The 14620-nt window shown below is 45.1% G+C and overlaps 1 protein-coding gene across 1 annotated transcript in view; it reads right to left on the bottom strand.

The window, feature by feature from the left end:
* LOC134538621 (uncharacterized) overlaps positions 1-6154 on the bottom strand; it is a 163503-nt gene extending 157349 nt beyond the window's left edge. Inside the window, exon 1 of the mRNA XM_063380053.1 lies at positions 5986-6154. Within this exon, the coding sequence (XP_063236123.1) occupies positions 5986-6154 (169 nt within the window). The remainder of the gene's footprint in view (positions 1-5985) is intronic.
* Positions 6155-14620: the final 8466 nt, after the last annotated feature.

Genomic DNA, 14620 nt, shown 5'->3' with positions numbered 1-14620 from the left:
GAAGATAATCAATCAGCTTACTGATGATGTAGCAACAAACGGACCTTTGAAATATAACTTGTGGTTGGACTGTTTATATGGAAAGCCATATCCGTTCGATGACAAAGTGAAGAAGTGTGCATTCAAGACATCGGCTGCAGTAATTTACAGTTCTAACGATGTGAAGCAAACTGTTAAAAACGGTATCCAGAAACTTTGTCAAGAAGAGGTGGACTATGTCTGTAAAGGTTCTGGCTGGACTCTGTCTAGTATAAACCGATTGGAGCTAAGAATTAGTCATTTCACACCGCTGCGGAACTAAATGATTATAAGATTGCTGGCTTTCGTAAGTGATCCTGTAGTAGAATAGAAATTATGTAATAAATATTATGTTTGTAAAAGAACTTGCGGTGTTTAATTCCTCGAACCTGTTACTTTTATGTTAAATTGATGTTATATTTAATTTTTTTTGCATCATCCTAGATCGTACCAAGGACCTTAGTCGATCTAATTAATCAGTATATTGATCGTAAATTTATTTAATGATTTCTGAACTTTTTCCCGGATCTCTAGCATTAAAATTACACATTTCCAATATGGTGGTCTTGATGTCTGATAGGATGATGGTAGTAGAGGATTTAAAGTCTCTTAAGAATGTTGAACATGGTTTATTGAAATTATTATTATTTTTTCATAAAATTAAACATTATTGCAACGATCGGGTATCGAACCGAGGACGGGAATCGATCGAATCAATATGTAAATTAATGAGTGATTTATTTAATGAATTTTGGAACTTTTCCCGAATTTCTAGCTAAATAATTACGGATTTTCAAGATGGCGGCCAAATGACAAGATGGCGGGTGTCACAGTAATAAATGATTACTGCACTCTAGTGGGTAAGAATTAAACTAGCATGGTGTCAGCACACTCTAGCCGACGATACAATGATGTTGGCTTCCAGCATCGAAGACAAGATGGCGGACATGACGTCATACTACCTGATGGTATATGTGCATTGGTAAAAGTGGTGGGGGTCAGTCTGCCAGCAGCCACCTAGGGGGAAGGATCTGTCGTAATTTTTAATTTTTTTTGCACCCACCGGGTTCGAACCGCGGACTCCGAGCTCCGTGTCGTTAATGTATGCTTTTTAAATATTTTTTATTAAAATTTAATTATTTGAATTTTTTTATAATTTTTAAAAAAAATTCATTAAAATCGGATAGTAAATGAAGATTTTAAAGATGGCGACCGTAACTAAAATTGCAACGGTGGCGACATAATCCAAGATGGCGGTCATGGTATCCTTATTCCTAGAAATGGCTTAACTGAGGCTTGAGTTAAGGATGCTTAAGCCAGTTTTAGGAATTTTCAGCCGCTGGGATTTTTAAGGACTAAAAACGGGAATTTTTCCCTCGAAACGGGAAATTTTTCCCTCGAAAAAAGCATTTTAAATTTTTAATTTGTGGAATTTTTTGAAATTTTTCGGCGGAACTTTTTTCCACAGAAATGGAAATTTTGGCGATTTTTGAGGAATTTTGGGGCAAATTTTGCCCAATTTTGGCGGATTTTGAGGATCAAATTCAAGGTCTAGGTCAAAGGTCAAGGTCACAACCATCCAAGATGGCCGCCGTGACGTCACAATCCAATATGGCGGAGCCGGCTCTCGGCTCCACCGCCTGAGGCCTGATCTCGGAAATACATTCGTATACTACTACCTACAAATCAAATGAAATCTTGTTGAGTCTACAGAAAAAAGGCTTGTTCTTCCTTCCACGAGTATGATTAAACTGTTAACGCCACAAAACACAATTATAAAAGGGGATACACAGCGTAGTTTAAAAGAAGATCCATCATCAGGAACTACGAAATTGAGGAGCATTCTTAGTATAAATTTCCGTGAGGAAACAGAAATTTGCTACAGTGTCGGCCCGTGGATGGTAGCGCCTGGCATAACGTGTAGGCTAGGCTCCAAAAGTAAGGACAGTGTGAATTCGCGGTGTCAGCTATCTGGATCATGTGTCGGCCTCACGACCTGTCAGCTACCTGGCACCACGTGCATGACCCACGACCTGTCAGCTACCTAGAACACGTGCATGCCCCACGGCCTGTCAGCTACCTGGGACCACGTGCAAGACCCACGACCTGTCAGCTACCTGGCACCATGTGCATGACACACGACCTGTCAGCTACCTAGAACACGTACATGCCCCACGGCCTGTCAGCTACCTGGTACACGTGCAAGACCCACGACCTGTCAGCTACCTGGGACCCCGTGCATGACCCACGACCTGTCAGCTACCTAGAACACGTGCATGCCCCACGGCCTGTCAGCTACCTGGCACCACGTGCAAGACCCACGGCCTGTCAGCTACCTAGGACCCCGTGCATGACCCACGACCTGTTAGCTACCTAGAACACGTACATGCCCCACGGCCTGTCAGCTACCTGGGACCACGTGCATGACCCACGACCTGTCAGCTACCTGGGACCCCGTGCATGACCCACGACCTGTCAGCTACCTAGAACACGTACATGCCCCACGGCCTGTCAGCTACCTGGCACCACGTGCAAGACCCACGGCCTGTCAGCTACCTGGGACCCCGTGCATGACCCACGACCTGTTAGCTACCTAGAACACGTACATGCCCCACGGCCTGTCAGCTACCTGGGACCACGTGCAAGACCCACGACCTGTCAGCTACCTGGGACCCCGTGCATGACCCACGACCTGTTAGCTACCTAGAACACGTGCATGCCCCACGACCTGTCAGCTACCTGGGACCCCGTGCATGCCCCACGGCCTGTTAGCTACCTAGAACACGTGCATGCCCCACGACCTGTCAGCTACCTGGGACCCCGTGCATGACCCACGACCTGTCAGCTACCTAGAACACGTGCATGCCCCACGGCCTGTCAGCTACCTGGCACCACGTGCAAGACCCACGACCTGTCAGCTACCTGGGACCCCGTGCATGACCCACGACCTGTCAGCTACCTAGAACACGTGCATGCCCCACGACCTGTCAGCTACCTGGGACCCCGTGCATGACCCACGACCTGTCAGCTACCTAGAACACGTGCATGCCCCACGGCCTGTCAGCTACCTGGCACCACGTGCAAGACCCACGACCTGTCTGCTACCTGGCACCACGTGCAAGACCCACGACCTGTCAGCTACCTGGGACCCCGTTCATGACCCACGACCTGTCAGCTACCTAGAACACGTGCATGCCCCACGGCCTGTCAGCTACCTGGCACCACGTGCAAGACCCACGACCTGTCAGCTACCTGGCACCACGTGCAAGACCCACGACCTGTCAGCTACCTGGGACCCCGTGCATGCCCCACGGCCTGTTAGCTACCTAGAACACGTACATGCCCCACGGCCTGTCAGCTACCTGGGACCACGTGCAAGACCCACGACCTGTCAGCTACCTGGGACCCCGTGCATGCCCCACGGCCTGTTAGCTACCTATAACACGTACATGCCCCACGGCCTGTCAGCTACCTGGGACCACGTGCAAGACCCACGACCTGTCAGCTACCTGGGACCCCGTGCATGACCCACGACCTGTCAGCTACCTAGAACACGTGCATGCCCCACGACCTGTCAGCTACCTGGCACCACGTGCAAGACCCACGACCTGTCAGCTACCTGGCACCACGTGCAAGACCCACGACCTGTCAGCTACCTGGGACCACGTGCATGACCCACGACCTGTCAGCTACCTAGAACACGTGCATGCCCCACGGCCTTTCAGCTACCTGGCACCACGTGCAAGACCCACGACCTGTCAGCTACCTGGCACCACGTGCATGACCCACGACCTGTCAGCTACCTAGAACACGTGCATGCCCCACGACCTGTCAGCTACCTGGGACCCCGTGCATGACCCACGACCTGTCAGCTACCTAGAACACGTGCATGCCCCACGGCCTGTCAGCTACCTGGCACCACGTGCAAGACCCACGACCTGTCAGCTAACTGGGACCCCGTGCATGACCCACGACCTGTCAGCTACCTAGAACACGTGCATGCCCCACGACCTGTCAGCTACCTGGGACCCCGTGCATAACCCACGACCTGTCAGCTACCTAGAACACGTGCATGCCCCACGGCCTGTCAGCTACCTGGCACCACGTGCAAGACCCACGACCTGTCAGCTACCTGGCACCACGTGCAAGACCCACGACCTGTCAGCTACCTGGGACCCCGTGCATGACCCACGACCTGTCAGCTACCTAGAACACGTGCATGCCCCACGGCCTGTCAGCTACCTGGCACCACGTGCAAGACCCACGACCTGTCAGCTACCTGGCACCACGTGCAAGACCCACGACCTGTCAGCTACCTGGGACCCCGTGCATGCCCCACGGCCTGTTAGCTACCTAGAACACGTACATGCCCCACGGCCTGTCAGCTACCTGGGACCACGTGCAAGACCCACGACCTGTCAGCTACCTGGGACCCCGTGCATGCCCCACGGCCTGTTAGCTACCTAGAACACGTACATGCCCCACGGCCTGTCAGCTACCTGGGACCACGTGCAAGACCCACGACCTGTCAGCTACCTGGGACCCCGTGCATGACCCACGACCTGTCAGCTACCTAGAACACGTGCATGCCCCACGACCTGTCAGCTACCTGGCACCACGTGCAAGACCCACGACCTGTCAGCTACCTGGCACCACGTGCAAGACCCACGACCTGTCAGCTACCTGGGACCCCGTGCATGACCCACGACCTGTCAGCTACCTAGAACACGTGCATGCCCCACGGACTGTCAGCTACCTGGCACCACGTGCAAGACCCACGACCTGTCAGCTACCTGGCACCACGTGCATGACCCACGACCTGTCAGCTACCTAGAACACGTGCATGCCCCACGACCTGTCAGCTACCTGGGACCCCGTGCATGACCCACGACCTGTCAGCTACCTAGAACACGTGCATGCCCCACGGCCTGTCAGCTACCTGGCACCACGTGCAAGACCCACGACCTGTCAGCTACCTGGCACCACGTGCAAGACCCACGACCTGTCAGCTACCTGGCACCACGTGCAAGACCCACGACCTGTCAGCTACCTGGGACCCTGTGCATGACCCACGACCTGTCAGCTACCTAGAACACGTGCATGCCCCACGGCCTGTCAGCTACCTGGCACCACGTGCAAGACCCACGACCTGTCAGCTACCTGGGACCCCGTGCATGACCCACGACCTGTCAGCTACCTAGAACACGTACATGCCCCACGGCCTGTCAGCTACCTGGCACCACGTGCAAGACCCACGACCTGTCAGCTACCTGGCACCACGTGCAAGACCCACGACCTGTCAGCTACCTGGGACCCCGTGCATGCCCCACGGCCTGTTAGCTACCTAGAACACGTACATGCCCCACGGCCTGTCAGCTACCTGGGACCACGTGCAAGACCCACGACCTGTCAGCTACCTGGGACCCCGTGCATGCCCCACGGCCTGTTAGCTACCTAGAACACGTACATGCCCCACGGCCTGTCAGCTACCTGGGACCACGTGCAAGACCCACGACCTGTCAGCTACCTGGGACCCCGTGCATGACCCACGGCCTGTTAGCTACCTAGAACACGTACATGCCTTACGGCCTGTCAGCTACCTGGGACCACGTGCAAGACCCACGACCTGTCAGCTACCTGGGACCCCGTGCATGACCCACGACCTGTCAGCTACCTAGAACACGTACATGCCCCACGACCTGTCAGCTACCTGGGACCACGTGCAAGACCCACGACCTGTCAGCTACCTGGGACCCCGTGCATGCCCCACGGCCTGTTAGCTACCTAGAACACGTACATGCCCCACGACCTGTCAGCTACCTGGCACCACGTGCATGACCCACGACCTGTCAGCTACCTGGGACCACGTGCAAGACCCACGACCTGTCAGCTACCTGGCACCACGTGCATGACCCACGACCTGTCAGCTACCTAGAACACGTGCATGCCCCACGGCCTGTTAGCTACCTGGCACCACGTGCAGGTCCATGAGCTCCCAGCAGCCTCGCCAGCAGGCGATGGTGAGCGGCGAGACGACGAGGCAGGCCAGCAGTGTGTCCAGGAGAGACAGCAGCGCGTAGTGGCGCCGGCTGCGTCCCTTGAAGCCGTCCCCGATGCCGGCGGTGCTGCCCCGCATGGCTGTGTCGCTGTGCCGCTGCTCACCGCATGGCCGCCGCTCCCCAATTGCGCGCGCCGCAGGGCAATTTTCAATTTGCAGCCCACCTCTCCCCCCTCCTCACCCATTCCCCCCCACCATCCACAAGGCCTCTGAATCACGTAGAACCCCAACGGCTGTATTGTTATTAGGTTACTCGCGATTGATAACGCTTTAACTTAGTAAATACCTGTGAAAAAATTTGTGACGGATAATTTGCATTTTTTTTTCTTTACCAACATAGATTTAAATGAATTTAATTTAGGTATATGTACGTCGTACAATAATTTATTTTCTGCAGATTGGTAGTGCTGTTTAAACCAAATTTTTTTTGTTCCTTATCAATTGGTAAATAGCAGCATGCGTCCTGTCAACTCTCCATAAGTTCGTCAGACATCAGGTGATGAAGAAAGACCAAATGGTTGCTTTATTTAGTTAGGTTTACAAAAAAAATTGATTAAAATTGTTGTGTGTTTCTGCAAAAGTACAACTCAAAAAATTTCCCCAAAAATACTTATCGATAAACCAACATCTCTAGCTATCGTGATAGCAAGAAAATAATAGAAACAACAATAAAATAGTTCTTTGAATGATGCTGGAATTAGGGAAGTTTGATTCCGATCGTTTTTATAGACTAACAACAATGCTTGTTTTTTACTCGGTGGTGTAGAGAAAACTAAAGAATGGGAAAGAAAGGTGAATACACAGAAAAAAGCAAGCCCAAATCAGCCAATGTCAAATGTTTAGCGACTGGATAATTTTGCATGGTCAATGACCTCCAGGATAGACTCCACAGTTCTATATACACTTACGCAAATATCACATACTTATTGGCTGCTCACATGTAGAACGTATCAACTGGGTAGCTTGTGATTTGTCATTCTATTGGTTGAGCGATTCTGATTGGCTCAGAGAGTTCCAGTTGAATTTTGAGCCAATTGAAGTAGCAGCACAATATTATTTATGTTCGCGAAATAAACCCGCGATTTTTTCTGGTCTCTATGAATGTAAGAATGAATAGACAGCATAGAGGATTCCGTGAAACAAAAAGATATAATATCACAGCACAGACGAATTCAAGGAGCAAACAAAGACGAGACAATTGTAGCAAGAAAAGAACAAGAACAAGAACAAAAAAATCAGTAAAACATAAGTTTCAGTCAACTCAGTGGTAAGACTCTTACATTTACAAAAACTGGAAATGCACTGTTAAAAATGTTTACCTTACATTTACGAAGACGTTGAGTAGTATAAATTGACCAGTCCGAGGCCAGGCTTCAGGCTGTGGATTGAGGATTGTCGATGCCATCTTGGATTGTGATGTTGAGCAGCCATCTTCGATTACATTAACCGTTACCTTTGATCTTGACCTTGACCCTAGCGGCCATCTTCAATCCGCCATCTGGGATCTGTCACCATGGATTACACCATTTTGTTTTTCCACCATTTTGTTTTCTACAACACTCTACCATTTTGAATTTTGACATCAATGTTGTAATTTTTGTTACGGTCACCATCTTTAAAATCTGTAATTATTACCAGAAAAATTTTGAATAATTTTTAAGAACTAAAAAAATTTAACTAATTAATTTTAATAACAATTTTAAAACATTATTACGTACTGGAGTCCTCAGTTCAAATCTGGTGGGGTCATTCGATTAAAAATGACGACGGTTCCTTCCTCAACAGAAGCCAACAGAAAACTGACCTCCCACCTCTAATGCAGCAGTATATATCGGCAGATAGTATAACGTCACATCCCGCATCTTGTTCTCGTCTGCTGGAGGTTGCCATCTGGTTTTCATTTGCTGGAGGCCTCCTTCTTGTTTTCGTTTGCTGGAGTGCACTGCCACCAACTTAGTTCAATTTTTACCCACTAGAGAACAGTAATCATAAATGATTATTGTAGTGCCCACCAGCTTGAAATTTGGAAGCCATCTTGGAAATCTGCATTTATTTAGCTATATATTCGGGAAAAACATCAAAATTCATCAAGAAATCACTCATTAACATATTGATTAATTCGATCGATCCCTGTCCTTTTGTCGATACTTCATCATTGCAAAACAAAATATTGATTTTATGTAAAAAATAATAATAACAATAAATATAGTGGAAAGTTCTAAAAGAAGCATAAATTTCTCTGCTACCAGCCTCTAGTAAGCTGATGATGACATATTGGCTGACAACTTGTGCCCCTTTTGTAGTTAAAGAAACTTTATCCATGGTTACGAAAATTCTGGAAGCTGCATCAAGTGGGTGAAACAGTAACTACTGTGTACTCAGAGGACACAAGGGAGCCACAAAAATTTTTTAATTAGTTCTCACAATGGGAACTAGGAAGGAGGATTGTATTTGAAGTGAAAAACAAAGATGTTTGCTTAAAATTTACCCTTTTTATTGTTAATTAAAATTTGCATTATCTTATTTTGATGTTCTTTGAAATTACAAAATAACAATTATTGGAATTAATAATTAATTATTTTAAAGGGGACCCGGGCCATTTGAAGTCATTAATTACAATTTTATGATAAATTTTATAAATGATACTATGAAAATAACCTTAATAAATTTAACATTAATTGTTCTGATTGGTGCTGGAGTACATGTTCAACATGTTCCATAGCGGACTGTTCACTGGCGGAGCATAATAAGGAGGTTCTGGGCTTCAATCTCTGAAAGTAGTATGTAAATGGGGCTCCGAGCGCAGGATGCAGGTAGTGGATTGTGATTGTCGGTCCGCCATCTTGGATTTGTGACGTCACGGCGGCAAAAATTCCTCAAAATTCCTCAAAAATGACTCAAAATGACTCAAAAATTCCCGTTTTTAAGAAAAAATTCCCGTTTTCGAGGGAAAAATTCCCGTTTCGAGAGAAAATTTCCCGTTTTAATCCGTAAAAATCCCAGCGGCTAGAAATGTCCTTAAAGAGGCTTAAGCATCCTTAACTCAAGCCTCAGTTAAGCCTCTATCAGGACTTGACCTTGACCGTTGACCTTGACCTCGGCGGCCATTTTGGATCCGCCATTTCGGATGACGTCATTGTGTTCTCGAACATTCCAGCATTGTATTTTCCGCCATTTTGAATTATGAAGTCACCGTTGCAAATTTTGTTACGATCACCATCTTTAAAATCTTTATTTATTATCCGATTTTAACGAAAAAAAATTTTAAAATTATAAAAAAAATTTAATTAATAAAATTTTAATAAATTATTTATAAAAATTACATTTATGACACGGAGCTCGGAGTCCTCGGTTCGAACCCAGTGAGGTCAAAAATATTAAAAATGGCGACCGATCCTTCCCCCGCGGTGGCTGCAGGCAGACTGACTCCCAACACTTTTTTTTCAAAGCATATATATCGTCACCTAGTATGACGACATGTCCGCCATCTTGTCTTCGATGCTGGAAGCCATCATCATTGTATTGTCGGCTAGAGTGCGCTGACGCCATGTTAGTTTAATTCTTACCCGCTAGAGTGCAGTAATCATTTATTACTAAGATGTCCGCCATCTTGAAATTTGGTCGCCATCTTGAAAATCTTTAATTATTAACCGATTTTAATGAAAAACGTTTCAAAATTCATTAAATAAATCACTCATTAATTTACATATTGATTCGATCCGCTCCTGTCCTCGGTTCGATACCCGATAGATGCAATAATGTTTAATTTTATGTAAAAAAATAATAATTTCAATATACCATGTTCAACATTCGCAAAGAGACTCTAAATCCACTACGACCATCATCCTATCAGACATCAACACCACCATAATGTAAATGCGTAATTTTAATGCTAGAGATTCGGGAAAAAGTTCAAAATTCATTAAATAAATTTGTAATCTATATACTGATTGATTAGATCGACTTAGGTCCTTGGTTTGATCCCTGGCCGATACAAAACAACTTTAATCTTAAAAAGGACCAGAAAAGTGTAAGGTTCGAGAAATAAAACACCACAAAGTCTTTTACAAACATAATATTTATTACACAATTTCTATCCTACTACAGAATCACTTGCGAAAGCCAGCAATCTTATAAACATTTAGCCCTGCATAGACGTGCAACGACTACATCTTAGCTCCAACAGCTCCAAATGCTCCAAATGGCTCCAAACGGCCTCCAAATGCTTGACAGCTCCAAATGCTTCAAAAAGCTCCAAATGCTTAACACAGCTCCAAATGGCTCCAAATGCTCCAAACGGCCTCCAAATGCTTGACAGCTCCAAATGTCTCCAGCAGCTCCAAATGCTCAAAATGCTTGACAGCTCCAAATGCCTGACAGCTCCAAATGTCTCCGGCAGCTCCAAATGCTTAACACAGCTCCAAATGGCTCCAAATGCTCCAAACGGCCTCAAAAAGCTTGACAGCTCCAAATGTCTCCAGCAGCTCCAAATGCTCCAAATGCTTGACAGCTCCAAATGCTTCAAAAGGCTCCAAATGCTCCAAATGACTCCAAAAGGCTCCAAATGGCTCCAAATGCTTGACAGCTCCAAATGTCTCCAGCAGCTCCAAATGCTCCAAATGGCTCCAACAGCTCCAAACGGCCTCCAAATGGCTCCAACAGCTCCAAACGGCCTCCAAATGGCTCCAACAGCTCCAACAGCCTCCAAATGCTTAACACAGCTCCAAATGGCTCCAAATGCTCCAAACGGCCTCCAAATGTCTCCAAATGACTCCAAAAGGCTCCAAATGGCTCCAAATGCTTGACAGCTCCAAATGTCTCCAGCAGCTCCAAATTCTCCAAATGGCTCCAACAGCTAGCTCCAAACGGCCTCCAAATGGCTCCAACAGCTCCAAACGGCCTCCAAATGGCTCCAACAGCTCCAACAGCCTCCAAATGCTTAACACAGCTCCAAATGGCTCCAAATGCTCCAAACGGCCTCCAAATGTCTCCAAATGACTCCAAAAGGCTCCAAATGGCTCCAAATGCTTGACAGCTCCAAATGTCTCCAGCAGCTCCAAATGCTCCAAATGGCTCCAACAGCTCCAAACAGCCTCCAAATGGCTCCAACAGCTCCAACAGCCTCCAAATGGCTCCAACAGCTCCAACAGCCTCCAAATGCTTAACACAGCTCCAACAGCCTCCAAATGCTTAACACAGCTCTAAATGGCTCCAAATTCTCCAAACGGCCTCCAAATGCTTGACAGCTCCAAATGTCTCCAGCAGTTCCAAATGCTCCAAATGCTTCAAAAGGCTCCAAATGCTCCAAAAAAGGCTCCAAATGCTCCAACATCCTTCAAATGCTTAACACAGCTCCAAATGCTTCAAAAGGCTCCAAATGGCTCCAAATGCTCCAAACGGCCTCCAAATGGCTCCAAATGCTCCATACGGCCTCCAAATGCTTGACAGCTCCAAATGTCTCCAGCAGCTCCAAATGCTCCAAATGGCTCCAACAGCTCTATCTTCAATTGGTTCCAACTGATTCCAATTACTTTTCTTATCGAACTTGGCATTATTACTAACATGTCTTTATTAGTATACATTTTGACTGGCAGTGGTAACGTATTTTGCACCTATAAGTTATAAGTTTTATTTGGTAATCAGATTTCGATAAAAAATGGTAGATACCATTTGGAAAGAAAATATATTAATTTATCTTCAAGTTTATACACATACATTTCATTTAAGCCATTATTGTATGTAGCCAGCTTCCCTCAGTTCTTCGAGTATGAAGGATATTTCTTTAATGTTCGAATAGTTTCCTGCACAAAGCGATCCATGTAGTTGTCGTAGCCTGTCAACCAATATGTTAGGATCTTCCCATGAGGTATAATCAATCTCTTCTGCTGCGTTCATCATCATCCTTGCATGTTTATAATAAATATTATTATCTCTGGTGTCTATCGTTTTAACACCAACCACAAGGTCACTTTCGTCATCGTGCCAGTGATTATCACAAGCTTGATCAGGATAATTTATTTTATTACGACGTTTCCATCGTTTTGGTCTCAAACCACCATCACAGTCTTCACTCTTGCATGCTTTTGGTGCTTCAGCATAGTACTCAATCATGTCAGCCTTAGATGTGGCAGCACAGTCTTCGTTCATGCCAGCTTCTGATGTGTCACCACAGTCTTCAATCATGTCAGCATCACAAACTTGATCAGGATAATTTATTTTATTACGTCGTTTCCAGCGTTTTGGTCTCAGATCGCCATCACAGTCTTCGATCTTGCTTGCTTTAGGTGCTTCAGTACAGTACTCAATCATGTCAGCCTCAGATATGTCACCAAAATCTTCAATCATGCCAGCTTCAGATGATTCATCAATGTCTTCGACCTTGTAAGCTTCAGGTGGTTCTCCATCTTTCACATTTTCATGGAGACGTCTAGATATTGGAGTAAATATATTTTCATTTCTAATGTGGTTACAACTTCCTTCGTTTGTTTTAAATTTTAAATTATTATCTTGCTCTTGATTAGTAATTTTAGCATTAGCTTTTTCGCCTTCGTTCCTCTCCCGCGATGTTGTAGCCCAGTCTTCGTTATCTTTATTCATCTTAATTGTACAGGTCTTGTAATGTCTATCCAAGTAATATCTTCTACCAAAGGATTTCTGACACTGACTGCAATGGAATGGTTTTTGACAAGGACCCAAATTACACTCGCTTCTCTCATGTCGTTTAGCATTCTTTCTCAAGGTAAACACCTTGCTACAGTATCTACAGTGATGTCGTTTTGATACAGCAACTAATCCCGAATCAGGATTCATATTAATTACTGAGACTAATGTCAGACGCAAACTAAGAGTTTTAAATTAGTTATATTACTTAAATAGAATTTTTTAATTATTTCATCAGCGAGAATTAATTTATCTCATTCAAAGGTACTTGTTGTAAGTAGTTCTGCTTTTCAACAACAGATGTCGCCACATGTTACTTGCAGGTAAATAGGCTAATATTTAGTTATTTTATGCGGGATGCGCGATGCTCACTAACGATCGCAAAAGAAGGTTGGCTTCGCTAGACTCCAAGGATGGCTTCGCTAGACTCCAAGGAGAAGGAAGTTCGTCCTTCCTGTTAGTGCTTCTTAGATTTCTCAGAGATTATTTGACTGAGTAATGATATTTTTTTTAATTTCCACCTGATAAAAATATTACAAGTGTTGATTAAGTAGCAGAAATTCACTAATTACATGTAACCTTGAAAAAAAAATGACATGCCTCATTAAGTAAAAAAAAATCCTTCAGGCAGATATCAATTTATCATCTGTAACCAGAAGCACTCGGAGAAAACCATCAGATGTCTAGTCAGGAATAATCATAAGCACCCAGAGAAAACCATCATAATATTGTCAAGAATAATCAGGAGCACACGGAGAAAACCGCCATAATATTGTCAAGAATAATCGGAAGCACACGGAGAAAACCGCCACAAGTTTACTTTGATATCATAAAATTACAAAAAAAAATTAATAAAAAATTAAAAACAAAAACGAAAAAAAAATTCAAACATTCTGCTAGCTTGTAAACTTCTCGTTGATGTGCAAAGTTAGAGTTCTAGTACAAGCCAGAATTTTTCAATTTTTTTCGATTCCAGACGGACTGCATTAGTTTATTGGCGGATCGGCGAGACGCACAGTAAGACTTCTGTCCGGCCGTAACCGAAGATGTAGTCAGTTAGACAAGGGATGCTATCCGTATACATTCTTTTAAGTAGTTTAGTCCGTCTGTACACAGCATAGTAGTTATTTTTTTAATAATTTTTTTTTTTAATTATGGAAACACCCTCGACTCCCGCGATTTCGCGATCTTCAGATCCGGACATGCTATGCTTCGGGCTCTAGAAGCTACCTTCCCTGTCTGGTGAGTTCCTATCAGTTTTATTCCCCGACCTCCACTTATCATTTGCAGGCATTTTCTGCCCAGTTTGCTAACTGTCTGTGTACCAGTTCTGATCATGTATGATTCGGACTGTTCACAGACAGGTCCAAGAGCCGGATGCGGACCTAGCCGCATTTTCGCACACTCCCTCTCCAACAAACAGGCGCCCTGACGCCATGTTGACTGCTGGACTCCGCCCAGCGAGCATCAGACCTCCGGTCCTTCAATATTTATGAATCTTTGGAATAAAATTTAAATTACTACTATATAAAACTTTCGTTCTGGACTTTAAGCGCTTAAATTGGGATTTTTTATGCCTCTTTGTATTTTTTTAAAATTGATCTTGTCTATTTATATTAAGTGAAACCTTTAATAATCTAATTAGGGCCGGCCCATATTTTAACATATCCGAGAGCTTTTTTTTACTATGTAATTGAAATTATATTTTAACGCTTTTAGTACCTCTTATATATTTATCTCTCATTCAACTCTTATAAGTTTCATCATTTAAATAAATATAGAGTAATTATATTCCGACGGAATCATACCTTCTTTCTGTTCATTCCTCATGTCCTTGTGAAACTAAAAGGTCCACTGTTACAGCAGAGTGTCATGTCAATGGTA

This window comes from Bacillus rossius, chromosome 13 (assembly GCF_032445375.1).
Source record: "Bacillus rossius redtenbacheri isolate Brsri chromosome 13, Brsri_v3, whole genome shotgun sequence".
NCBI classification, from domain to species: Eukaryota; Metazoa; Arthropoda; class Insecta; order Phasmatodea; family Bacillidae; genus Bacillus; species Bacillus rossius.
Note: the sequence above shows the minus strand (reverse complement) of the source record. Positions and strands in the feature narration are given on the sequence as shown.